Raw genomic sequence first — 27,717 nt, forward strand, 5'->3', positions numbered from 1 at the left:
TAATTTTGTGTAAGGCCCTTGTAATTCTCTCAGCATACAGCATTTGTGGTCAGTGCTGCCCTTCCTTCAGTTTAGCCCTATTGATGCTCATTTCCACTGTTTTCTAAATGCACTTGTACAACTGAGTGGTGGCAGGCTTTTCTTTACACATGAAACAGGAAAAAATGGTTCCATAATTCCTTTCACTGTACTGTCAACACACCCTACCTAGTTTCTAGAGAAAGCAAATATTCATGTATGTTTTCATACTACAAAACCCATCATTTCAAACCTGCTGGAATAGTGCTAGCAAACCCTAATCTCTGCATACATAGTTGACTTGCTCGGACATATAGGGATGACAACTTATTTCTTCCACAGATGAAATACCTCTGTTACTTGGTAGCAGTCAAGTTTTGCACGTATTGATGTGTTCAAATTTCAGTTAAGAGAGTTGTTGTGTAGAAAACTTGATACCTTCCCTTCGCTCAGCCTCTAGTAGTTGTTCAGGGTTGGTTGATGACTGGTTGCAACTATATTAGTAAGTGAATTTTTCACACTTGAATGGGGTTAGATGGGATGTGATCTGATGGGATTAGATCAAATTTGGTTTTGGAGACATCCAGTGTGTTTGATTTCAAGTTCTGGGGCAGGCTCAGCACTGCTTGAATGTTGCTGACCGGGGAGGTGCCAAAACCCGGGGGATAGGGTATGCATTTTGTGCCTGGCTTCCAAAGCAGTAGGAACAAGTGGGAATGTTGGGAGGTCACCTGGCTGGACCTTGTAAGAAGACTGTGGCGTGTGCTGTTGCCTTTGACTCTGCTTTGGACCAGTGCCAGACTGGAATAAAACAAGTCAGGGGCGCGTTGCATTGAGCACAGTGTTAAAATGCTGCATGCACACTCCTTGTTCCTACTGTGTTGATTGCTTTTTTTTTTTTTTTTGGGGGGGGGGGGGGAAGTTGGTCAATTTCTTTAGTTTCTTTATTGTCTTCCTGAAATTATCAAGGGAGAACTGAAAAGCTTTCAGTAATAAAATCAAGCCTTTTACAATGACAAAGGTGAAAAAAAAAAAAATTGTTAATTTCTCAAATTATGTGATGCTAGGTTTTTATGTAGTATATGGGGAATATTTCTTTTTATGTCTTTCATTTATTCTTTTATTTCTTAAACAATATCAGTATTCTAAGAGATACAGAAGACTTATTACAGAAGTCAGAGATTAAGAAATTCGGGTATTCTGAACCAAAATAACAGCGACCAGAAAGTCCCAAGCTGCAGGTTATTCCTGATATGGGTGAACGCACAGAGCACACTCACAGATTTTGCAAAAATGCAGAAAATCAGGGGTGTCTTTCTACTGGAGACCAGATAGAATTAGCTGTCTTAGTGTTGTCTGCAGGGAAAATTTGCCAGTGTAATTAAACTGCTCTAGTTAGACAGGTACAGCTCCTTGTACAGTCACTACTGGCAGGAGGAATGCCTGGGCAGGGACCTCATACCAGTGTAAGCATGGAAACGTGCTGCCATTCAGCACGGTGAGGCCGTTTGCCAGCTGCTGTGTGCCAGGTGTCTGCCAGCGGTGCTCAGAGTGAAAAAGATGTTCAGCTGTGCCAGGGTCTCGGGCAGGGTACATGTTCCCATTGAAACCTTGAAAAGAAACATTTTCAGTTATTTCCAATCATTTTCCTATGTGTGTAGGTCTCAGCTGCCTTTGGAAATCTCCTATCACAGCTTTCTCTTTCATCTCAGTCTGACAAAAAGATTGTTTTAATTGTTGATATTCAACAGGCTTCTGCTGTTTGATCCTTAACCCAGTTCCTTACCAGCCCTCTCTTTGCTCATCCTGTTTGTGGCTGCACGTTCCTTTCTGAAGGAAAGACTGCAGAAGAGGAAGAGGTCCGATGGCTGGCTGGGAACACTGGGTGACCCACCTCCAAGTCTTTGCTTTGCTGCAGATTTCGATGTGCTCTTGGGAACAGCATTCCCTCCATGGCTTCCTTTGTGCCTGCAGCTGGGAGAAACAGCACTCCATAAGTCAGGGAAAGGCTGTGAGCTGTGGTAACTGCATCACCGGAGCAAAGTCACAAAGGTTGTGCTGGGCGAGAGCTGGGTCAGCATCCTGGCTTTGCTGCAGTTCCTAATAGATGGGGGCTGGAAAACTGTTCCCACCAGGATGCCCTCCTGCAGCAAATGCAGCTTGCCTGTCCTCTTTTTCCCCCACTGGGCCCTCTTCCAGAGCCTTAAATGCCCAAAGCAGGTGTGCTTTCATCCTAATGCACTAAAAAGCATCTTTCTGAAAAGGCATAAATCCCTTTGAAAACCCTTGTGACCTGTGGTTATTACAACCTGAACTGGAAGGTTTCTGACGCTTCTCAGGTTGTTTGTGTTGTCTTATGAAGGTTGGGCCAGAGAAAGGGGAGCCTCATTCATGCAGAGCTGTTTGAGAAAAGCTGACTTCTTAAAGTGCAAGGTTTCGCCCTTCATTATGGGACAGGCTCTGCTATTACTGTCAATGCTTGTTACAGCAAGTTCAAAAAACTGGCAGCTCTGGATGTTACTGTTGGATATAGCAAAGAAGGGGAAAAAAAATCTGAGATAAAACTGGGTTACTCTTATTTCTTCATCATCCACACACAGCCTCCCACGCTTAGCCCTAGCTGAACTGGAGCTGCTGCCTTGGTGAGTGGTTTTTGCAGTGTTCCTGAGCTGCTGAATATTTTGTTTGTTCACCAGCTTGCAGAATTTACTCTGACTTGTCCTACACCCATCTCTGTGTGGGGGAAAGCACATCTCCTGTGTGGGAATTCTATTACACAATTGCTAAGATCATCTGTTTGAATCCTTCCATTCAATCTTTACCTCATTTGAAATGGGACAGTTCAGATTATGAGTTTAGCACAAGGATATACGATGAGGGTAATCAAACCTCTTTATATGGCCACAAATTTCTGTTGTAAAGAACTGCAAAAAAGGCATCCAAATGCAACATTGAAAGTTAGATGGCAATTTATTTCTACAGAGTAATCCCACAGTCTTTTCACTGTCCTAAAACAGGCTGACAAGCGTGCTGCAGTGTTGTGTGTGCTCTAGAAATAGAGATCCTCACGAAGTATGTGTGTGCTGATGCTAAACGTACTTTCTGTATTTCAGAATTGGTATTTGCTTGTGTAACTGTAGGCTTACAAAATACATAACATAAAAATGAAGCTAATATTTTACCTGTAGCTGACTATCTACCAGTCCTGCATCACTCTTTTTAGCATTAGTGTCTGGAGACTGGAGAGGAAAGCTGTAGCTTTGTAACAAGGACTGGGTGATGCTGGCTGGCCTCCAGTCCTTGCATAGGAGATGGAAGGGGAGAGCAGAGCCATGCTGTGTGGGCAACAGCTCTGGCTCCAGTCCCTCTCCCTTCCCAGCCTTGTGGCTCCCACCCCCGTTAGGTAAACGCCTCTGGGGTGGCTCAGCTGAAGTCACCCACTTTGGTGTGTTCTTGAAAGCTCCTTCTGGTTGAGTATTCCTTTTATTTTTACTCTACAGATATTTCTTTTTTCTTTTCTTTTTGAGCAGAAATAGTTCATTCTTCTTGTTTCTTCGCAAAGCAAAACAGCCTTTTCACATACCTGACTCGGTCTTCGGTGGTGGTGGTGATGACAATTTCAGGCTGTCTCTCCAATCCAGTAGGTGAAATCTGTGCAAAACTTGAGGCTCTTTTGAAGCTATAGTTGTATAGGGGAAAAGTGAAGAGTATTTTTAGTTTTTCATAGGCTCAGTCTGTGCATTTTCACAGGTTGCAGAGCTCACTTGCTTGGTCTCAGTGTTGGGCTCCAGTGCAGCAATTGGGATGTTCTGTTGAAAACTTGTTTTAGTAAATTAGAAATAAAAATAATTATGAAATAAAAGCTATTTCTATTGCCCTGTCAGCTATAAATAATGCTCTACAGCCCGCGGCACACCCGGCAGGCGGGGCTGCCACCTAGCGGGCTCTTTGAGAATGAAAGGAATGGGGGAAAACCCTACAAAATGTCCCTTGGGGTCGACCACCAGCGCTTCGGGCTGTGACTGGGGCTTTAGTGATGAATGGTCCGGGAAGGGAAGGGTATGGGGGACTCCACAACTGCAGGGATGTCCCAGGGTGAAAGGGAGGAATAGGCATTGCCGTGTGCTGTGGTTTGTCAAAAGAAGGAAAGCTCTGCAGGTGGCATGCTCTGTATCTCTGAAGTCTGCACCAAGCAACTCTGCCTCTTTAACCCAAGAAAAACATAGGACAGCCTCACTTCAGCAGATCAGAGAAGAAAGGAGAGCATATTTGGCTTATGTACAAGATCAAAACTTGATGTAAAGGAAGGAGCTGATATTCTCTCCTGCCCTGATAACCGTAATTTTACGTGAACCTTTTTCCCCCAAAATAGAATGCTCCTGATAAAGATGATAATGTGACTTAAATAATTTAGCTTTTCAAATTGTTCTTTCCAGTTAGTTACCTGCCATATATTCTCTAAAATTGAATTATGCCTTTTGTATTTTTCTGAGGTCTTGATTTTAAAATACAGGTTTATTTACCACTTGCAGACCATAAGGTTAGCACAATTCCAAGAGCTGAAGCTTAAAAAAGAAAGCTAATGAATATCTTCAGTTATGAAAAATAATTAACTGACCATATTGGGTTTGGAGTCACTCTTGGAGGGTCATTTTTGGATAACAAAACATCTAAAGCACAGAGAGGGAGGTGATATGAGAAAACTAGTATGAGAAAACTTAGCTTCACTAAAGGCAAGTCCTGCCTGACCAATCTGGTGGTCTTCTGTGATGGTGTAACTGCGTCAGTGGACAAGGGAAGAGCCTGTCATGTCATCTATCTGAACTTCAGTAAGGCTTTTCACACAGTCCTCCATAACAACCTTCTCACAAGACTGGAAAGGTGGATTTGATGTGTGAACTGTTCAGCAGACAAGAAACTAGTTGCAAGATCTGGAGTACTGCATGCAGATGCAGAGTCCTCAGCACAGGGGAGATGCAAACTTGTTGGAGCACATCCACAGGAGGGCCACAAAAATGATCCCAGGATGGAACACCCCTCCTACAAGGACAGGCTGAGAGAGCTGGGGCTGTTCTGTCTGGAGAAGGCCCCAGGGAGACTTGATAGCTTCCTTTCGGTGTCTGAAGGGGGCTATAAGAAAGAAGGGGTCTGTGGTGATAGAATAAAGGGAAATGGTTTCAAATTAAATGAGGGGAGATTTAGATGGGTATAAGGAAGATGTTTTTTCCAGTAAGGGTAGTGAAGCACTGGACCAGCTTGCTCAGAGAGGCGCTCAAGATCGGGCTGGACGGGGCTCTGAGCAACCTGATGGAGCTGTAGGTGTCCCTGTTCAGTGCAAGGGAGTTGGACTGGATGATTTTTAAAGGTCGCTTCCAACTCAAACAATTCTATGATCTATAAATAGCTTCTATAGATAATAAGGAATGAGACAGATGTGTCTGTCCATACTGATAAATATTGTTCTATTAAAACCAGATCCCTTGGAAAAGAATGGGAATGCAACCACTGTATCTTTTGCTATGAATCAGGCTGGGAGCATGCTAACTTCTAGCCTTGGACATTTTTCTCTATTAACTATCAAACCCTGATATATTCATCATATAGCACTGTCAAGGAGTTTGATGAATATCTTCCAGGTTATTTATGTATTTTATATGACTCTGGCTCACTTTGTGAAGGTAATCATATTGGTCTGTGCTGCAACCTAGCTTGTGTTATATGGGCTGCTGCGTCAGGTTGTACACAAGTTGTCTGCCATAGGTGCATGAGAAGCTGAAGTTTAAAAATCTCTGTTTGCAAGTCTAAATGGGAGAGAGGAAAAGAGATAAACCTGCTGTTTACTGGGGGACTTTATACAAGAACAAATGAACCTCTTTTTGTTTTCTATCCAGGTCTATTGTTGGCTGAATATTGCTTTGGCTTCCAAGATTCAGGATAGTAATTCTTATAATTGGTAGCAGCCTCCTATTAATGGATGAGAAAGTTGTGTAGAAAGGCTATAACACAGATCTTATAATTTACAGATCCACTGTAAAGTTCAGTGGCAGATGACTTTTCCCTTTTTCTTTCTGTCTTTTTTGATAAATGAGTTGTTGATTTCTTAAAAATGGGTGTCAACCTTTATTGCATTGCTTCCAGAAACAGCACTTAAACGTTCATGACTGGACAAGCATAGTGAGCAAAGCATCGCTGGGTTTGTATCCTAACTTCCAGCATGGGCAATCTCTGGTAGTGCGCCATGTAAAGAATCAGTGTAGGCACAAACCCACAATTGACATACATTGTGACAGTGGCTGCTGGCATCGCTCCCCCAGAGGTGGCTTCACGGTGTAATGGTTTCTTCTTCCCCCTTCACAGCAGACAGCACTCTGTGTACACTGTCTGCAATATAAGCACAGTCAATAACCTGAGTACACAAAACTTCGGTGAGATGAAAATAAGGCAGGTGGCAGACATCAAGTGTTTCCAAAAGGAGGCTGTTTTGGTTTGATTTGGTTTTCAAGTAAGCTTAAAATTTCTATTCTCATTTGGCCAAGCTCTGTGAGCTCTGTTGAGGAAGAACTACTGACCTACTTGGGAAGTATTTAAAAAGGCATGTTAAAGGCATGTTTAGAACAGTGAAGATTTTTCGGTGCACTTTAATTCCATTCAAACCCTTGCTTTTACCCGTGTTAGTGTCCACAGAGTATGTGTACATGGATAGATGTCTTGAGTTTGATGGAGAGAAGCACCATCTGCTGCCTTTAACTCCCACTCCATCGGACCACAGGTTGATCCACTGAAATGCCTTTGGTGTCTTCTGCTTGCAGTAGTTCTTAATGTTTCTCACATCTTCTGAAGGAGTTGATCTTGATGAACCAGCTTCAGTTCAGCAGTGAAAAGACATCTGCTGCTGCAAAGTTTCATTCTTACCAGAGTTTTCTGCTACAGGATCTATTAAAAAAAAAAAAAAAAAAAAAAAAGCACTTGGAAGTTTTCATTTCAGCACCCTATGTCAAGAAGCAGCATTGTTCCTGCAGGGAGGATGAATAAGGGAAAAAAGAAAAGGATAGTTATAAAACTAAATGAAATCTTTCCCTGCTCTTCCTGCTATACGTCCATTTTTGCAGAAATATGCAGGAATGTGACAAAGTTTTGATACTTGGAAATGCTGAAGACCTGTGTGTGTTTTCCCAGAGGGTGGAGGCTGACCTGTGCTTCAGACTTTCAAACCTGTTGTGACCTCTACTTTCCTCACAAAGTGTGTCCCAGCTCTTCTGAAGTCTCTGTGGCCTTGCTGTGTTAACCATGAAACAAGGACTGAAGAAAATGCAGTAAAAATTTAATGAAGTTTTTCCTAGACGGTCTTTGACCTAATCCTTGTAAATCTCAGTAGTGTAATAATCAAGGACAGCTGATGAAATTTAAGGTTCTCTTATGACAACAGTGCCCAGATTTACTGATCTCTATATTGTTTGCATTTGGAATGACTGGTTGAGATGAGTTAAAGGCCTTTCTGCCTCATTTCCTCTTTATTTATCTGATCCTTTCTGTTGTATTCTCATGTACAGTTCTGTAATAAGCAGGAGAAATAATTCCTCTCGCACTTCAGATTTTATAGTCAGAAATGTTACCATTTCATATAATAATTTGTAGCTATAAAACTGAGTGCAGTATTAGAGTGTTGATCATTTAGTGTTCAGAGTTGTAGGATTTTATCGTGAAAACTCACTCCTTTTGGAGTGTCAAAAGGAGATCTTGCACAGATAGCAGTGGGATTTGTAGCAGAGTTGTATTTGATCACTTACCTTTTTTTGTAGACAGTACATACTAACTACTTGAAAGGATCTTCTACCATGGTATATACTGAGCATGGAGTAATTTTTAATATTCAAGAGCTAGAACCACTATTGCTGCTTATGCCTGTACTACACGTTTAGCTCCTCTCTCTCCCATATTTTAACTTGATGAGTCTGATCCAAATTCCATTGGCATTAATGAAGAACATTCATTGACTTCAATAATCTCTGAATTGCATCTAGCACCAACTGCATTAGCATAATCAAGTGAGAGGCAATTGTTATGGATGCATTATTTAGCACTGATCAGGGAGGTACTGTGAGCTCCAGTGTCAGCCAGTGTTAGATGCTATTTTTATAAGGACTTGATTTATTAAATTACTATTGCAGGCTATGAATCTTTTGGCTGTGCTCTCACTTCTTTGCATGCAGAATTCTGTATTTATGCTACAGGCCCCCTAAAGCATGCATTAGAAGGGTTCTTCCATTTTATATAATTTTCAAATCTGTAATCTTGTCTTCTGCAAAGTGGCATTTCTTACAAACTGGAGTTTATATCAAGTGTCAGAATGTGCCTCACGTTTCTGCCTGCATCCTGCACTGCTACAGATAAGGCTTTGACCTGACAGCACCCATCCGTGCGTGAAGCAAGAGAGGGAGGATGCCAAGTTTCTGATGCTGTTAATTGGAGTTGGGCTCCTGGTACTCAGTGCTCCTCAGCTGATGGAGACCATGAGAACAAAGATGATCACATTATCAATGACACATCCCAGAGTAACTGTCTGGCCTGGAGTAGAAGGTGTGATCAACTGTCATAACGTAGGCAGTGGCAAGGAGCAACCAGAATGCTGGCAGTCCTCACATTGATGGTAAAGCCTTCATTCATTGCTTTCAGTGACAGAGTTGGGTGTTGCCCTGGCCATGCCCAGGAAGTCAGTGTAGTTGGGGAAAGTTTGCCATGTGCAACAGTCACCATCCCTGGAGATTTTCAAGAAAAGTATCAATGTGGAGTGAGGGACGTGGTTAGTGATATGGTGGTGATGGGTTAATGGTTGGACTAGGTGATCCTAGTGGTCTTTTCCGACCTTTATGTTTCTGTGATTCTGTTTTCTTTTTTAAATCAGTGTTTAGCTTGACTGGTTCTAAAAATGTTAGCAGGAACAGCTGTCAAGAGTTTAAAAACCAGACGTGAGGTGAGCAATGTCAGCAGCCACAGTAGTGTGGAAACAGGAGACAGGAACACAGAATCTCATTCACTGAATTCACTTTTAGTAAAGTCCAAAATGATTAACTGTCATATCAGCCGAAGCACAGACTTGTGTCAGCGGTTCGGATATCTTTACTTTAGATCCTAGCCTCCAGTTTGATGGACCTTTGTGCCAGCTCAAGTCAATAAAAGTTCATCTGCAACCTTATTTCATGTTGGAAAAGCCAAGTAAAAGAGAAGTGAAATCTTTGAAATTTTCTTCTGCCTTGTCAGGTGGGAATGAAAATGCTAAAGGATTAATTGCTTCAAGTTCTTGAGCTAAAAAACCTGTGCTTGTTGCATTTGGCACAGTGGCATCACGGTGGGCTGTCCTGGTCACCTGGGATAAGGGAAATCTGCTGTGGGACCCCAGTGAGCACAGGAGGCCCCCAGCCACAGTGAGCTGCTGGCCTTCTGTGGGTGAATGGATGGCATTAGCGTGCTGAGGTCTGCTTCAGAGATAGGGCATTGAAAACAGAATCTGCTGTCGTTGTCACAGGAGCCAAACCTCAGAATCTTTCTCACAAATCAAAGCAGGTAAAGTATGCTGACGCGTTGAGAAATAATATCTACAAGAAATTATTCACAAGCACATGATTTAAACACGTAGCTATTTACATAGTACTGAAATTAAAATGTAAAGTTGGAGAGTTTCTGCCAGGTACAGGCAAAGGCCAAGAGCTAGATGATGGACATGTGAAAATGTTGAAGCCATGTTTTCTGAGGGGATCAATATAAAAGAACTTCAGGAAGGGTACGTAAAGGTGATTTACTTTTCACCTTTTTCTGGCTTACTGCAGAAAAATGTAATTGAACTTCAACTGGTCTCTGAATTATTTGGCCTTCTCTTAAGGTAGCAGAGAGAGATCTTTGATAGATGTTTATTATGGTCCTGATGGAAGATTTTGTGCTGTGCAGCATCAGAATCAAGAGAGGGGGGAAAAAAAAAGAAAAAAAAAGAAGGCAGAGAGGTTTAGTGCGTGCCATTTCACCTCTGTGGTTTCCCTTGCCAGGTCTATCAGTAGAGCACAAGCTGCCATCGCTCGTCCTTCACTCCTCTTTTTCACCCTCACCTCCGAGGATAAATACAAAACCAGCAACTCAATCACTTAGCATTTTGGCCATGATTTTTCAGCATGGTATTTCTAACTACTGAAACTCGGGTGTTGGATTCAATGATCTCTGGAGGTCCCTTCCAACCCGTACGATTCTGTGATTCTATGATTTTTGAAGGAGCTGATATAAGGCAAGGCAGGTGTGGCGAGACACTTCTTTCCTCTGGAAATTTGATTGAAAATTTCTGTGGAATTCAAATTCCATTACAGATCCAAATGCTCCTCAGTGTAAATGACTAAGTAAAATAAAGTAACGTTATTGTGGTAATTGCTGAGAGCTCAGAGTGGAGCTCAGCCACAGGACGCGTTTCCATCCTGTTGGGCAAAATGTATGGCATTCATAACAGACAGAGCAGTGGAGACATCCTGGTTTGTAACTGGAAAGCCCGGAGGGTTCGGGATCCCTTTCAGCAGGACAAAGATGTCTGTGTCTCACCAAATGCCAGGAGAATTACAGTCATCTGCCAACTTGCGGGAGTCACAGAACAGAGCAGGAAAACCATGCGTGCTGATAAGGAACAGTTTGCTAGCTTTTGCAAATCAAAGAGCTTGAAAAGCACTAATAATAGATTTATTGCTGCACAACATCCTTTCTGGTTATTTATTTCTGGATAGATACAGGATGATCGGCATCCTGCTTTATTCCGTTCTGTTTGCACGAGGAGAACGCTGAAGCGATTAACCGGGAGTTGAGTGCTGGTTTAAAGCCGCGTTTAAATTTATCCCATTCTGCTCGGGGGTGGCACAGGCTCGGGCAACCTGAAGTCAGATCAGTCATCATTCTATATCGGCGTGTTTAAACGACATCTCTGAGGCCACAGCGTGCGGGCGCTTCAGCCGGGCTGAGGGTCCCGGTGGGGCCGTCCCGCCGGAGGGAGGCGGGGAACTGGGCAGAACCGGGCCGCCAGTGCCGCCCGCCCGCCAGCAGAGGGGGCCCGGGTTCCCCCCGCCCGCCGGAGAGAGACCTCGGCGCCTCGGAAAAGCCTTCCCTTAACAAAGGGAAAGGGCTACGGACCCTCGTGAGGGTGTGATGGCCACGTAGACGTCTGCGAGAGCATTTGTGGGTGATATTCTCAGTCTGAGACTTGCTTTTGAGCCTTCGCAAGCTTCACCCTTGAAGGCAATTTGCTGAAAGCTTTTGGAGACAGGACAAGGGGAAATGGCCAGAAGCTGGAGCATAGGAAGTTCCGCACCAATGTGCGCAAGAACTTCTTTACGGTGAGGTGACGGAGCACTGGAACAGGCTGCCCAGGGAGGTGGTGGAGTCTCCTTCTCTGGAGATATTCAAGACCCGCCTGGACGCCTACCTGTGCGACCTGGTGTAGGGATCCTGCTTTGGCAGGGGGGTTGGACTCGATGATCTCTGGAGGTCCCTTCCAACCCCTACGATTCTGTGATTCTGTGAAGTTAGGTAGATGAAATAAGCGATGATTTTTGCTATCCCAGCTAGCAGGTATGAAACAGCATAATTGCTATTCCCACTCCTCTCACATCCCCAAACCTTCCCCTTGCTGCAGAGAGCTGTACCTAAGCCCCTCACACACAAGAAGGTTCAAACAGGAGGTCTGCATATATACACAGGAAAGCAGTTGCAGCATGTGGATGGTCCCCAGGTTGTGTTATCCTCACTTCTCCAAAAGAAAAGAAAGAAAAAAGCACTGTGAATTCTTCTATGCTTTTTTTTTTTTTTTTTTTTTTAATTGCTTTAAGTGGATTTAAATAATTTTTTGTACCCTCTTTCTATCACAGTGGTTTTAGTATATTAATCAGTAAGGCATTGTGGCAGAGTAGACTTTTTTGACACGTCGCTTAGGATGACCTCGATGATACTTGTGTGCACAGCAGGCATCAATCTGCACTTACGTTCCGCACGTATAATGTAACCTCATACACCTCAGGGACTTGCACTTCAGAGACTTCCAAAGGCAAGACTCTGGCTGGAAGCTATCTTTCTTTTGGCTGCACATAGCACCCAGTAAAAGTTTGCATTTGGCACGTCATTTCTGAGGTGTGGCAGAGTTATAGATGGTAATGCGAGTTGAAGTTTCACAAATGAATATGTTGGAGACATGTATGAATTCTTGAGTTCCTTTATTATACATTGTGCAAGCATCCAGTTAGCTGAGGCATACTTCACTTTTGAATCATAAGGAAAATGCCACTGCCCAGCTTGCTCTCAAACTCGTCTGCTTAGCAGCTTCGTTGCATCAGCAAAAACAACAGTGTGTGTTTAGAGTTCTCTGCGGAGCACAATGTTTGCTTTTCTTCGTTCAGTAATTTAAATGACCCGAGCGATCCTCCCGAGAAGGAAGCAATAATTTCATTGTTATGGATCAATTTTCACGTGAAACTGAGTTTTGGAATAAAGTGATGGTGAGTAAGCCATGTGAGTGGGGCAGGGGGGCTTATTTTTGTTCTGACTTTTATTCAGCAGTTTCTGCAAACTAAGATGGAAGAGTTTTTGGTGTTCTGACTGCGGGGCTACATGTTTTTCATTAAGGGGAAAACAAAACGTACTGATTAAAGAAGGGGTGAGATAGCGGCAGGCACACTCGCTGTCGTGTTCCATGAGAAATCAGAACGTGAATTCTGTGTTAATATCGAGATACATGTCTGATTCATAGCCAGTTATTACAACTTCTTCCGAAAGGGAAACATGTCAGCTGATTGAATAGATGTATTTTGTTTGAGCAGCTGCTTTTAGCAGAAGACTGACTTAGCTTTTCAGATCATTTGTGGTATTGCTACATATAAGTTGCTTGGGCTTTTTTTTTTTTAGAGAAAAAGGGAAAATGAAAATAAATACTGATTTTACTTCCCATGAGACAAAAAGTTTTCGAATGACTAATTGTAATGATTGTCTTCCTGGAAACTGCATTTTCTGTATTAACTGTGTTCTGCATGTTCCATAAGTAGCCATTTTCTTTTGTTTCTTTTTTTCTTTCTTTTCTTTTTTCCTCTGCTATCACAATACAAATGATACTTCGGTTATCATATTATTAATTTCATCTGAAGTTAGTAATATTTTTTTTTTTAATAAAAATAGTATCAAAATGTAAAAAAAAAAAATATCAAAAATGGAATCAAGTTCATAGTCTGTACCCATAGGAATAAAGAGCCCAGACAAATACTCAGTGCTTAAGTATAGGGAGGTAACTAGATGCATAGCTGCAGGTTAGGACAAGAAAACTTTATTGTGCCTTCTCTTGTTGCTGATGGTAATCAGGACATTCATATTAGCCGGATGAAAAGAAAAAATCAGCTGGAGGTTTTTTAAAGTAATGTAAGGAACACATTTTTCTGAGGGAGAAAGGCAGACTGATCTAGTTGGTGAAGCGTATAATCAGTGTGTCTGGCTTATCTCCTCGGGCTCTGCCATGGGCACGTGTACATGAGCTTCAGGAAGCCACTGCACAGGCAGTATGACTACACTTTTTTATAAAGTGAATTGTACCTTATTCATACAGTGAGGTACCCTATCCACAGCATTTTTTTCCCATATTCTTAATATTTTTGTAATTTCTCTCTACTCAGCAGGGCACCTATGATTCTTACCCACCAGTGTATTTAGTCTTTGATGATACTGCTCCAACCACCAGAGGCTCTTCCTTCCATGGGCAGCATGGCTGTTGGGAGCGAGTAATTAATATAAAATGTGTTCTGATTTGAGAAGACTTCTTTGTATTTTCTTCTTCCTTTCTTTTCTTCCTTTCTTTTCTTCCTTTCTTTTCTTCCTTTCTTTTCTTCCTTTCTTTTCTTCCTTTCTTTTCTTCCTTTCTTTTCTTCCTTCCTTCCTTGCTTTCTTTCCTTCACTAAATTAAGCTTTTTATCTGACTGTGGAAGATGTAGGACTACATGAACAAGTTGTATTTTAGAAAAGTATGAGTGATGCAAATCTTTGCCCATATTTCAGTTCATGTTTACGAGCTATAGAGTTCTTCATTTCACTGTCTTGTATATATGATTTGTTCAGAAGTTACCAGCTTCTGACAGCAGTTTTGCAAGTAAAAGTGAAATCCTGTTGAACCTCTAGGCCATGGTCCTGCAAACTAGTCATAAACCAGGGTTTTTGTTGATAAAGACAGCTACTGTGGTTGCCTGAAGATATACACTGATCACATTCCCATGTGGGGAAGTTGTCTTCTTTCCAGAGAACTTGTGACTGTCCCATCCCTGGAGGTGTTCAAGGCCGGGTTGGATGGGACTGTGGGTGGCAGCCCTGCCCATGTTGGGGGGGGTGGAAATAGGTGATCCTTGAGGTTCCTCCAAACCCAGGCCATTCTATGATTCAGTTCATTACCTTCACAAAATTTTGAATGACCTTTTGTCCATGGCAGCTTTGGAAGTATTTCTCCTTAATGACTTGCTAACTGGTTGCAATATTTCTTAAAAGCTGTGAGAGATCAGTCTCCTCTGCCCTTGGAGTGATATTTTCCTGTCAGTCCCCCATATGAAGAGCTCTGCCATTATCTCTTACCTGTGATCTGCTCTTCTGTCAGCACTCTCTACCAAGAGCAGAGCCTGGTGCCCTGGGATCAGCTTTACCAACTCTTCATAAAGAAGATACAATGAAAACTTTTGTCTGTTGGATTTCCAGTCTCTTGAAATGACATGCTCAAGTAAACTTCTTGTAGCTCCTGGTTGGGCATGTGGCATGACTCCCAGCAAGTGCTGGTGAATGTGGGAGGTCTCCAGAGCCCTTCTGCAGGATGTCCATCTGGTGAGCTTGCTGTCATGTCCTGCTGAAGCATTTCATCTGCTCTGCAGCTGGTTACCAACTTAACTGCCTAGTGAAGGGATGGTTCTTAATATAAATGGAATTGTTGGGGTCTGAAGTTTGTGTTGATGTAGCGTTTGAAATACACTGAGAGGAGAGCTCTAAATGCTTGTTAGTTGTCAGGTCAGGGTTCAGTGGGTTTAGCTCTGCCTTACCATAGGAACAGGTTGTATGCAGGTGTGTGCTGGTGGCAAGTCCAGTGTGACTCCGCTAAGATTCTTGGGGATGTAGCTCAAAAACTTGGCTCTGCAAAAAAAAGTTAGCTATGGGGGTTGCCAGCTTCACCATACAATTGGGAAGGGAATCAGTCTTTCCTTAAAATGATAAGTGCTAAAGCAAAATCTAGAAAGTGATTGAGATAACAAAAACACTAGTAGGTTTTAAATATGAATTTAAGATACACAGTAGGAATCGCGATTTGAAGAGAAAGTAACCCTTCTTTTGAACTCAGTGGGCTTTCTGCCATCTCAGATGTGGTTGGTCTTCATCTTCTCCACATTCCAAGTTCTCAAAATGCTGATCATAATCAGCTTCTCTCGCCAAGCAGAGGTCCCCAGCATTTTTGAGAGGCCTGCCGTTGTCTACGTGGAATACATCTACATCCAAAATGGTTTACCCATTGCTGACTGCGTGGAAAGTTCAAATCCACAAGCATCCAGGAACTGCTGATCCATTTGCATGTTATGCTGTGGTCCTTCAGCATTTTATGTAGTTAGATGGTAGACAGCAGAACATACTGAAATGCCTTCTATTTGCAGTTATTATGGAAAAATCTTTTCCTCCTTCTGCCGAATTCTCACTCCCATCTTGATTTGTATTTTGCACTTATTTTTCATTCTGTCTGTTGAATTGAGACCATTACTACTGCACACTTGCACTTGTTTTCTGTTAAGTTATCCAAATTCTGAAAATCCAAATCAAATATTTACAGGTAAGCTGCTTTGTCTGGAATTTGGTAACTTCCCTAGAATCAGGTTGAAGGCTATCTGCTTCTCCAGAGAAAAGATGCATATATTGATATGTTTATGCTTTGTAATAATAATATTTGTCTAAGTGAGAAAGTGTGAAGTGTTTTTCTTGTGCCATATGGCTTATGACTATTTACAATCCAAACAATAACAGCTGCTTCAGTGTGAGAGAAGTATTTTTTTTCTGAGCTGGAGATGCACTGAGTAGTGAATGACAAAGTACATGTCTACGGATGTATACCAGATATTCCAATTTACCCCTCAACGTTCTGTTTATCACTCTTCTTGGAAACTGTTGGATATTCTTCATTTTATTTTTTTTTAACATGCTAAGGTAGTGAGGAGAGCTCTGACAGCTTGATTTCAGTCTTTTCGTGTTTTATTTTTTACTTTCTTGTGCTCATAGAGAATCTGTATTAGATGACCACTATACACGTGGAAGAGAAGAAGGACATTCTGGTTGGTGTTCAGCAAAATGAAAATATGAATCATATTCTTAATTCCCTTAAACAAAGTCAGTCAAGCCTTATAATCAATAAATGAGAAGTTTCTAGTTGGAAGAATAAAACCAGTAGTCTTTAGACCTTTGAAACATGGGTCACGTGATGTTGCTGGTATGCTTATCCTTTAATTCCACAGTACATGTAGTTTTTGCATTTCCCTGCCAATATCAGCCATTTGGGGCTCCTGTCAGTTGCCATTTGGGAACTCTTTTTTGTGGTGTTTTTCTGTTGGGCATTTTGCATTTTGATGAATTTCTGAGTTGTTGTATCAGGCTTTGTAATAGGTGACTTACTACTGTCAGTCATTCCTGTCAACAGCAAGAGAACAATTTGAGGATACTATAGAGTTGGTCTACATACCTGGTCCTTTAACTACAGAGCTCTGATTGGAAATGACATTTAAACCTTTGCCATTTCTATGCTTGTCAGCAGGTCTCTGGAGCCATGGTTCTCATCTATCTGCACCGAGTTGTTCCTGTACCTGTCCTTTCCTAAAGGTTCGGACAATTGATACACTGTATTTATTATGACTTATCTTGTGAAGGCATATTCCAGGGAGGATGAAATGTTCAGGGGGGATATTCCTCAGTCATATTCTTGCTGTTGCGCAGCAATCTAACAATGCTCATTAGCAGAACAGAATTACAGGTTTTCTGCAGTGGATGCTTTATCTTTCATGAAGCTTTGCTGGTAAATAAAACCCACTAGACTTTATCCTACTCAGTAGTGCCTTGAAATGGGGGTGTGAATACAAGCATTCATGCTATCTAGCAGTGTTCAGTGTTACAGTACAGCTTTCTCATTTAAATGCCTTAAAATTAAGCTAGATTAATTGCCTGACAGCATATAATGACTTCTGTTATTTCACATTGTGTTTTCTAAAATCTGTAAGTACTCCTGCGTCACTGGGGATTTTTCATGTCAGGGCTACAGATACCATAGAAACAAAAGGACTGATAGGAACCTTCTGGTGGTAGCTGTGCTGGCAGTCCCAAACCTCACTGCTTCAGTAGTTGCAAACAACCCTTTAATTTGGTTGCCTTTCTGGTCATCTTACACAGAGATGTTTTTGACTTAAATAGTTTTCTTCCCTCTGCTTGGTGTGAGCAGCTCTCCGTCTCAGACTACGGTTCACCACGTGAACTGTAGTATAATGAGCAGGTTCTGCTCATTTCTGCACTTGTGACAGATGCTCTGTTGCCACAATTGCATTGGACCTTAGAGTTGCTTTTCCATGGCTGTGCAGTGACCAGGGGGGTTTTGAGGGAGGAATCTTGCTGCTGCCCCACAGAACTGAACACTTGTGGCTGCTGTGATGGACTGTAGTGCACATCACATGTGCCAGCCAGGTCAGCGTATAAATAAACTGGGGCTCTGGGTAAATGAAGGTCAAATCTCTTTATTGCAGAGCCCAAGCAATGATACTTACAGTTAATGAAAAATCTCCTTTATAATCTACAGGCTGTGATATGGCAGCAGGTAGCTGTGATTCCATAATTCATGTGCTGAGTCAACTCCTTTCAATGCGAATGAAGGAGTTACTGGGGAACATGCTTCCCAGGTGAATTTCATCTCATTTGCCAGAGATAGATGGAATTACCAGAAATGTTTGTATGAGAAGCCGTAAGCGCAGCCTTCATCTACATCAGGGCTAAAGGAAAGAGCTTCTAACATATTCTTAACTGAAAAACTGTGATAGGTACTGTCTCCTACCCCATTTCTGCTTCACTAGAATAGACAAATTGCTTCGGTTTCTTGGATCAATGCAGCTCTGCCTGGATTATACTTGAAGCTGCATGAAGAGAAATCGACATGAAAAACTGACAACAAAAATGGCAGCTGGGAAAATTGCTCTGTATAAACTAAGACTAAGTTTTCTCGTGGCCTTTGCCTGCCAGAGCTATTCTATGAGCAGTAACAATGGATTGCATAAACAAATTTAAGGAATTGATGGAATTTGATTTCATGCTTTGTTCTTTTTGCTGTCTGCTATGTTAAGCAGAGAATACATTTCAATACCCACTATGCAAAGTTCTAGAAACAGCTGGGATTATTTACTGCAAGGCTGCTGCCTAGGGATAGCTGGGCTTGTTGGCAGCACTGTGTTAGAGCAATCAGTGTCAAGGAATCTCCATGTGAATAAAATTGCTTTGCTGACCTGCAACATGATGTGGTGCCATTAATACCAGATGTTGATGCCTCTGCTCCTCCTCCAGTTCTGCTCTCCACACCATAATGAGATGAGAATTTGTTATTGAAATATGTCCCTGCTGCCTGAGCAGGGAAGCTATGAGCTTCACATATGAGGGAAAGCCGCTGTATTGGCTTAGCTGAGGAGACATCCATAAGAACTGCTTCGTAGCATTGACTCCATAAAAACAGAAAAAGTAAGTAGCATAACTGGCCAAATGTAAGATTAAATTTACACTCATTCCTTTCTGCTGCCCCCTGGCTTTGGAAATAAATCATAGGGTGTCTATGCTTGCTATTGGCTATGTGAGCTGAAGAAATTGATTCTCTGATGCACAGTCAGCCTTACTTGCTAAAATCATTTTGCTTTGGGACTTTGTAAGTGCCTGCATTTTTGACTTGGAACCAACAAGCTTGAATCTAAGACAGTAATCTCTCTCAAACCCCATATGCTTCCTTTAGCCTCGCAAGTTAGAGCAAGCAGGGTGGCATCCCAGTGGGACTGTGTGGAAGATATAGAAAGAGTGTAAGTAACCAGTACTTTCATGTAAATCCTAGTATCCTGCAGTCACAGGAGCAAAACTTTTCAGAAGTCTCTCCAGGTTGTTAGGCTCAGTGGTTTCCACACAGAGTCTTGCCAGGACTCAAGTCAGTGACCTGAATGTGCTTATGCAGTGATCTTGTGACAGCAAGTCCATTAGCAGGCAGTTCCAACAGTGATTGTGCATACAGGTTTTTACCTGGCATGCCAGCAAAGATTGGGCAAGAAATGAGGTAAGAAGGAATTCATTCCATCCTACGATAAAGTAAGGAGAAAGGTGCTGTTCCTTCTGTCACCTATCTGCTAGGGATCTTCCTTCCTGTGTTTTCACAGGCTGATACTATGACAGCTCATTTTGCTGCAAAATGTAGCATAGGGATACAAAGAGAATGCAAGGGCAGAATCTGACAGGAGAATGGTTTTTTAAAGTGTAAATTCTGTGTTTTGCTTCTTTCCCCTTTGGAAGTGCTCTGGTTTTTGCTCATATGAAGGGCAGGGATGCCAGCAGCAGGGAAAGCTGAGCAAAAGGAGTCCAGGCTCCTTGGGGAAGCCTCAGGCCTCATTGTACTGCAAGAAGGTATTTGGGGATGTTCCTCCTGGCACGGCTGTCACTTGGTGTCCCAGGAGCACTGAGCAGTCAGTCAGTGCTACAGGCAGAACTGTGGCAGGGCTGGAATTCTGCACAGGCCGCAGGGTTTGCAAGACTTGAGGCATTTGCATGACCCACCTTATAGTGGGCTATTTTAGGTTTTAGATGTGCTTGACCTATCAGCCTGGACTAATTCCTGCAACATGAATAGCACTTCAGAGTACCTTTCATCTCATTATTTCTGCTATTTCGTTCTTTTTGTTGCTAGTTTTATCTGAAAAAACAAATTACCATTCGTGAACTTACCTTCACCAGTACCTTCACTGAACTGGTGGTGCAGATCCCTTGTGAAAAACCTGCAGCTGTTACAAGAATGTCTGACATACATCCCTGAAATCCATTTTTGCCTCTTGATTTAATAGTCTTCTAAGCCATCATTTCAAAAGGGGATGCTGCCTATTTTTTATTTCTTGGGTTTAGTAGTTAGTGATAAATTAATCTCAAGAGAGAAAGTAACTGAAGATGATGAATAGAAGGAAAATGTTCATTATTGGCTCAGGCAGCAAATGAATTCCTTCTCAGAAATTCAGGAAGTTGATAATAGTGGATTTTTTTTTATAGATGATTACCCTCATGACAAATCTATCGCTTTGCCACCTCAGACAAGTACGATATGTTTTGTCTTTTTTTCCTCTCGACAAGGGAATTCATTACACAATGTCACCCTGATGGAAAATGTGTATATTTCTGGTAATTACTGGAAAATTACACTGTTCTTAATTTCCATATAACAGGGAGGCTGTGATTAAAAAGTTAGACATTGACACACATAAAGGTACTGGGATAAGCCATTTAGTTTCTCCTGGTTGCAGCAGACACTTCTCTGTGAGGTGACAAAATACAATTTGTGTATGCTTTTTTTTTTTTTTTAAGCACTGTTTAGTAGCAATCCCTTAACAAAGCAGAGCTGTAATCCCTCACAGATGCTGAATTTCTTTACCATCCCCAGGAAGGCACTGCCCACCTCATATTAATTTTTACCTCATCAGGGGAAACTCTGTGTTTCTTTTAACAATGCCACTCAAAGCAAAAGAGAAAGAACTGAGTTCTTACCTCCTTCCAGATATATAAGCCCTATTCTTAGGAATGCAGAGGTGAAATGCTGTGTGAGCACCTGTGCCCCTACAGTGATGTGCTACATTTGAAACTCGTGCAAAAAACAAGGTGTCATGCTGTCCTCCTTATCTTCAAATCAATATAGTATCTCTGCTTTCTTAGACATATGCTGTCTTTGGGCTTCATTTAATATTTCTCCATTAATTTTTCTCCAACAAACTCAAAGTCAAGATAAAAGATGACTGCTGGCATGTCCTGATCATTCCTTGCTGTCGGCTTAATGAGTGAAGTCACAACATTTATTAAATATTGCCCAGTTCTTTATAGCACCTCAGCTGTGTTGAACATGCCTTATCTGGCTACCATTAGGTGTGGCTGACATCTTTATTTAAAGAGGTAACAGTGTGCTTACCTAAAACATTTGCCAAGGAAAAGAAGTGAAGCAAAGTTAAGGGTGAGAATTCCCTTTAGAAATGGAAAGAGAGGTCCAAACAGTGGTCTCTGAGGAGTCCTTCCAAAAAGCATTGGGAGAGAAGTATTCAATCAATTGGGAAAATCAGGGCTGATTGTTCTATCAGTGTCCTGAAATAGGGCAAGGTTTGCTTTAATGGGTTTCTGCAACATATACAAACCAATAGAGGTCTGTAAGCCCAGAAGGAGTTGTTCTTGACTGTTTTTGGAAGAAAAGTAATCTTTTCATGCAGTGAGAACTTGTAGTATTTCAATGCATTTTTAATTCTCATAGTAGTATAAAAAGCCTAAGTCCTGGGAAGCATCAAATTCGCAGATTAAGAGTAATTAAATAAACAACGAATTGCAGCATCTTTTGTTTTCTTTCCCTTTTCTTCCATTATGCACATAGTTTTGCCATGATTTTTCATCAAAAGTTACTTAAGTTTCAAAATTAAAAAAATGTCATCAACAGAAAGTACACATTTTTGCCATCAGCTTTGCTATTGAAAATTAAAGTAATTAATAAAGATAGGATGTTTTTATGGAAGATTTTGTTGTTGCTTTACTCTACTCTTAAAATAGTCCCTTCAAGCCCATGAAAAATGCAGATAAAATTTAGCTTAACTGTCCCTTCCCTTGGACTTTGGGAGTGAGCTGTGCAGGCAAAAGTCTGTGAAAGGATCCACCCCATGCCTGTGCTCCTGTGAAATGGATGCCAGATTGCTTTGGGTTATTGGAAGGGTTTTGTCACATGCTACAGACAAGAAAAGGATCTTTTTAATTTGATTCCTTCAAAGCACAGGAGCAAGGAGAGCTGTCAGAGTGACGGTGATGGAAACACTTAGAGATCTCTTCCAGAGGAAGACCCTTCATTCACTCCTCAGCTGGCAGCGGTAGGTGACAGTCGTAGGGAGCAGGTGGCTCTGTGTGAGCAAGAGAGATGTGTCTGTCTCTGGCAAACTTTTCAAAGTTGCCTGACTTTAGCACAGTTTTTGTCTGATCTCACCTCTCTCATCTAGCATCTGAGGCACTTGGGTCCTCCCAGAGGCTGCCTAAAATTTCTTCTGTTTAAGAGGAACCCTCCTTTATCTTTATGAAGCATCTATTCACCAGCTAATTTCAAAGCACAGCTGAAAATATTGTGGTTTTTCTTTCCTTTTTTCCCTGTGCCTGTGCCTTTCAATTTCTTCATTACTTTCTTCTAGTTGTTTAATTAGTAACCTTTTAGATATAACCACATTTTTGTTTTCTTAGAGCAAAAATAGTGCCTCAGATTCCTGTATTGCAACGTATATTAGAAATCATAGAACCGTAGAATCACCCAGGTTGGAAAAGACCTTAAAGATCATTGAGTCCAACCACAATCTAACCATACAACCCTAACAACCCTCCACTAAATCATGTCCCTTAGCACCACATCCAAATGGCTTTTAAACACATCCAGGGATGGTGACTCAACCACCTCTCTCGAGAGTACTCCTCCAAAAAAAGAGGTATCTCCTAATTCTGTTATAGTCGGCATAAAGGTTTGGCCTGCTTTCTTTCACTGAACAGAAAAACACAAAGAAGAAAATGGCTATTTGAGAATATGAAATAGTTAACCGTGATGAATTTCTGCACATCGGTTTTGGTCAGACTTTTATGTTCTTCCTCTAATATCGTAAGTCCCTTGACTGATGCTGGGATGCTTGCCATGACAGTATAATTTCTGACTTACAGAAATTGCATGTGTTCCTTGGTGCATGCAAGAATAACTTCAATTTTCCTTTCCCATCCCTTACTCCCCTCTCTGCCTCCCCAGATTTTTTTCCTTGTCCATCCAGTAGTGACAGAAAATAATAAAAGAGAGGAGAGCAACGTCCTACTATTTTCTTCAAGGCCTAAGAAATTGGGGTACATATCCAGCTGGTTACAGTTTTGAGTTTTTGTGGATTTTTTTTCTCTTAGGTTATAGGCTGCAGTCAGGAAATGCCTTCCTCATGCAGGCAGTCATGATCTACTGCTCTTGAAGATAAAAGAGGAGAGACCCTGAAATCTTTTTCTTTCCCTTTCCTGTCCTCCTGCAGGCACTGCCCCAGCCAGATGAAGCCTCATCTCAGCCAAATACACCTTTTAAATTGCATGGATACATTCCTTTAAAATGCGCTGCTCAAGAAAAAGGAGTGGAAAATCGTTAGTGTGGAAGGGAAAAGCCTTGAGAAGGGTGTATCCAAGCTGAGCTTAGAGCAGAGACTGCTTTCCCAGAGCTCCTTGAGCTGCATTATTCAGGTGTGCTCAATGGGAAGAACATCACATGTGCACAGCTGCAGCTTTGCTAATCATTTCGTGGTTGGCCTGCATGCTACATCACTGTGTGTGTTTGAAATCTGGGGCTTTGTCGAGACAGTCTTCCCTCATTAGGAACTGTGCCCTATTGGTCTCTAAGTAATATTTCAATTTTTTCTTTTGGTAGATATTTGGGAACAAAAAGTATTTTCAAGAAATGATATGAATTAGGAAAACATTTGGGTTTCCATAGCTCTCCAAAATTTTTTAACTCTGGAAAATTAATCCTCTAAGGACTAGAAATATAGATGATGTGAGCCTAGAAAGTAAAAGTAGTTGTAGACATAAAGGTATGAAAATCAAGAGGACCCACTAGAGGTATATATGTAATGTGATAGCTGCTATTTTTCCCTCTGTAGTAGTTGCCTATGGCAGTAGGAATGTTTTGTATATATACATTCAGTTGCTGTAAAACTGGTACTACTGAATCCAGAAATCCTGAGAACTCAGTTGAGAGGTTTTGAAAAATCAGTAGCTGTTGAGTTACTGCTGCAACAAATACGAACTCTGTATCTGTCATCAGTGCAATACTTTGCGAGGGGGATCTCGTCTAAAAGCAGGTACAGCAAGTATGATTTGCCTGAGTTTCTTCTTTGAACTTACAGAAAAATGTTCTCCACCTAGGTGAGCAAGAGCCAGCTGCTTTCTTGCGTATACGCATACATGTCTAGTCCTGTAGAGTGGGCAGAAACTGAGTTGGTGCACTGTACTGAGCAAGGGTAATTTTAATAACAGGTTTAATTACAGTCTTAGATCTGGATTGTCAGGTTTGTGACGAATGCATGCTCATTTTCACTGCGCTTCGTAAAGTCAGCAGATGATCAACAGGTACTGCTTACTCTGTATTTCTGAAGTTTTGGTTTAAAATAACCATGATCAAAACAGTCCTAAGAGCCAGCTGCATATTCTTTGGTTTCTTAAAGTTTGTTTTATCAGTTGAATTTTTTTCACTGTACACATTCTCAGTAGCAGAAGGCGTTGCAAAATAATTGCCTTACAGGGATAATATGGTTTTAAAGCCAATACCTTTAAGTGCCAGAAAGAGAATTAGGGAACTGAGTAGCTCTTGTACAATCTTAGAATTTGTGTGTGGTGATAATTGTTTTCCTGGATATCAGTGGTATATCAATAACCAAATCCTATTAATAGGTTGCATCTTAAAACCATTCTAAAGGCTATTAACTATACATTTTTCATTGAATCGATCAGAGCTCAATTCCCACAGCATTTGAAGAATCTTTGCTTAAATCTTCCCCTCAGTTTTACTATATGAGAGAAGTCCCTTACATTAAAATTATTTTGCCTCTAGTTGGCAGAAATAATGTTATTAATGCAAAAAGTAGAAAATGGCACACAAGCACTTATGTTCTAAACATTTAATTTGTTTTATGTCCATTATTTGTACTGAAAATGAATGCCGAAATGGAATTGTATTTTAGAAATAAAACTTTCCTTTTTAAAATACATTTTGTGTCTTTTTGAGGACCTCTGGAGAATGAAAGCAGACATTTGATTCTCAGGATGTTTTTTACTTACTTAAAAGGCATCATTAAAGTGAGAATTTTATTCTTTTTCCAGTAGGTGTTAATTTGAAAGAAGCTATTCAAGCTAAATGGATAGTTGTTTTTCCAAGTATCTTTTGCTTTTCAAGAAGACCCCAAGTAATTACTTCCACGTATTTGAATGTTTTTCTGTTACTCTTAAATCAATGTTAGAAATAAATAAACTACTTCAGAAGACATTTTAGAATTCAAAATCTATCAATTTTAGTTCTGTCCCTTTTAAGCACATTTATCCTATTCCTAGCAGGAACCTGGGCCCCTTTGATTTTTCTTCCCCTCTCCTAAACTTTTGCAGTATTTGAGTAACATACATTGACAACTGCAGGATTTTTCGTCTTGGTTCTGTGCTCTAGTATTTCAATTCAAGAAATAGTTGATATACCTTCTGCTCAATTTTGTTGCCTCTGAATTCAAAGCCCAAGTGGGTCACAGTGAACACCACTTTCTTCTCTTTTATGTTGTCTCATATATCCCCTAATGTTTTTTCATTATGCATGATTAACAGAAAACAAAAGTCGTAGTCACCTGTATTTTTAAATTCATCAGCACATTCTGTTTTCAAATAATGTTTGTGGAACAAATATGTTTACTGTGTATCAATGCTCTATTATTTTTCTTTAGCCTATTACTTGACTACCGTGCCAATTTCAGTCATACTTCAGAAATAATCTTTTGCATGTATTTTTCCAGTTATATTTCTCAAGACTTGTGAAACAGCTAAATGGAATTAGTCTATTTTCCCTTTCATTTATATGTGATCAAATTTTTGCTTTCCTATTCCTAGACTTCACAGCTCTATTTTTCAACTTTTGATTGCAGAGATAGATATATGAGCTTCATGGGACCTACTGAATGTGAGCCATTCCAGGTAATGGTGATGGAAGAGTTATAGGCCCTAATCTCTGTACCTTTCCATGAGAAAATTCCTATCCAAAACAGATGAATTGTGCATAGTTTCATACTGGTTCCAACCAGTCTTTTGGAGGAATTGCCCTAAGAAGATTTACATTAGTTTTACCATAGTGAGGAAGTAAGGTTTGAGCTTTTCTCCTGTCATAAAATGTTGTGAACTTGTCCCTCTACTTGACCATTGCTGCTCAAGTTGTGATTGAACACCTTTAGTCCTTGAACTGGGGTTACCTCAAGTCCTCCTTGGGATGCCTCCAGAAAGAGAAATTGCAGCTCAAGACATCCCACTACAGTATGAAAGGAAAAATGCATGTTCTCCTATGCTTTTCCTTATGACATTAGTCAAAAAGCCACCTTTGACTTATGAGATAATGGTGTAGAGGCAGTCGACTTTTTTTCTTGCAAGGTGGAAGAAGGATCTTCAGAATGACAATGGAATTGCCTGTGCTGTTTTAGCACTTCCAATAATACTTGTGTTCCTCAAATGCTGATGAAAGCAATAATTAGATACCAGTGGTCTTTTTCTGCTATTTGTATGAATCTTGTTAGGTGCTATTGTTCAGCTAGAGGCAATCCAAAGGAAGGCAGGCATTCCACTGTTATAAATACTAGCCCATGACTTTGTCCTTAGTGACCTAAGGGGTACCATAGGTTGAATTTTTATTAGCAATGCTTCCCCAATAAAGCTGCTTTCCCTCAAACATCACATATTAAATTGATTACGCACCATGTCATTTTAAAAGTATGCAGTTGCTGTTTGATTTATAAGGTCAGACTGCCTGCCAGCTCAGCAATTTCCATCCTAAAATAACAGATCCAAAAAAACCCCAAGACCCACAGTCGACTGCTTCATGTTGTAATGAGTCAGCTGCAGATACGTACAACCACTAATTTCAGCCCATTTGTCCAAAGGGACAAGCAAAAACATGCAATTTTCTAGCAATTACAAAGAGTACAGAACTCTACATGGAAATGGTAGGCAAAAGTAGCAAGAAAACAATTTAGACCAGGAAACATTTTCTACTATTTTCTGCACTCTCTCTTTGCCTTTCCAGTTGTTTCCAGTAAACAATTAAATGACACAGATCTTGTTGGCCAATTCTAGCAAAATACAAAACGAAAAACAAACCTGGTAAAGTTAATGAAGTGGCTTGAGGTTTGTAACCAAATGCATACTTAGTGAAGGATACTGGCAAGGCAATGGAAGCTTTAATAAAGTCTCTTAACTTCACAACAAAATGAATGAAGAACTTTGTTGGCAGCTCTTCCACACGTAGTTATTTTTGATGTAAACCAGATAGGTCCATCTGTGTCATATATTTGGTATTTTGTCACTGAGCAGCACATAGGCTAACAGAGTAGTTGCAGGTAAGGCAAATCCATGTATGTGTTTGTATCTTGTAAAAGCAAGAAAAAAAAGTAGGGAGGCAACCCTCAAAGCTAAACAGTGCTGGTACTCACTTCAGGAGAATAAGTGCACTTTGGGCTTAACTAGAACTAAGAGAAGATAACAATTTGCTCTTACTGCTAGTAGTTCAATCTTTGAAGGTCACTGACACCTTCAGGATATTGTGCTAGAGATACTTGGTGTTGACTATTTAAAACCCACTACACTAGAATGCTGCAG

The 27,717-nt window shown here is 41.0% G+C and overlaps 1 protein-coding gene across 5 annotated transcripts in view; it reads left to right on the plus strand.

Annotated features, from left to right (window-relative positions):
* SASH1 (SAM and SH3 domain containing 1) overlaps positions 1–27,717 on the plus strand; it is a 523,157-nt gene that overhangs the window by 319,085 nt on the left and 176,355 nt on the right. Inside the window, exon 1 of one of the 5 annotated variants that reach the window (XM_090135567.1) lies at positions 12,360–12,530. The exons of the other annotated variants lie outside the window; for them this stretch is intronic. Coding sequence (XP_089991693.1) covers positions 12,486–12,530 — 45 coding nt within the window. The 5' untranslated portion in view covers positions 12,360–12,485. Of the gene's footprint in view, positions 1–12,359; positions 12,531–27,717 lie in introns of those variants that run through there. 5 annotated transcript variants of the gene reach the window in all.

This window comes from Phasianus colchicus, chromosome 2 (genome assembly GCF_987193195.1).
Source record: "Phasianus colchicus chromosome 2, bPhaCol1.hap1.1, whole genome shotgun sequence".
Taxonomy (NCBI): Eukaryota; Metazoa; Chordata; class Aves; order Galliformes; family Phasianidae; genus Phasianus; species Phasianus colchicus.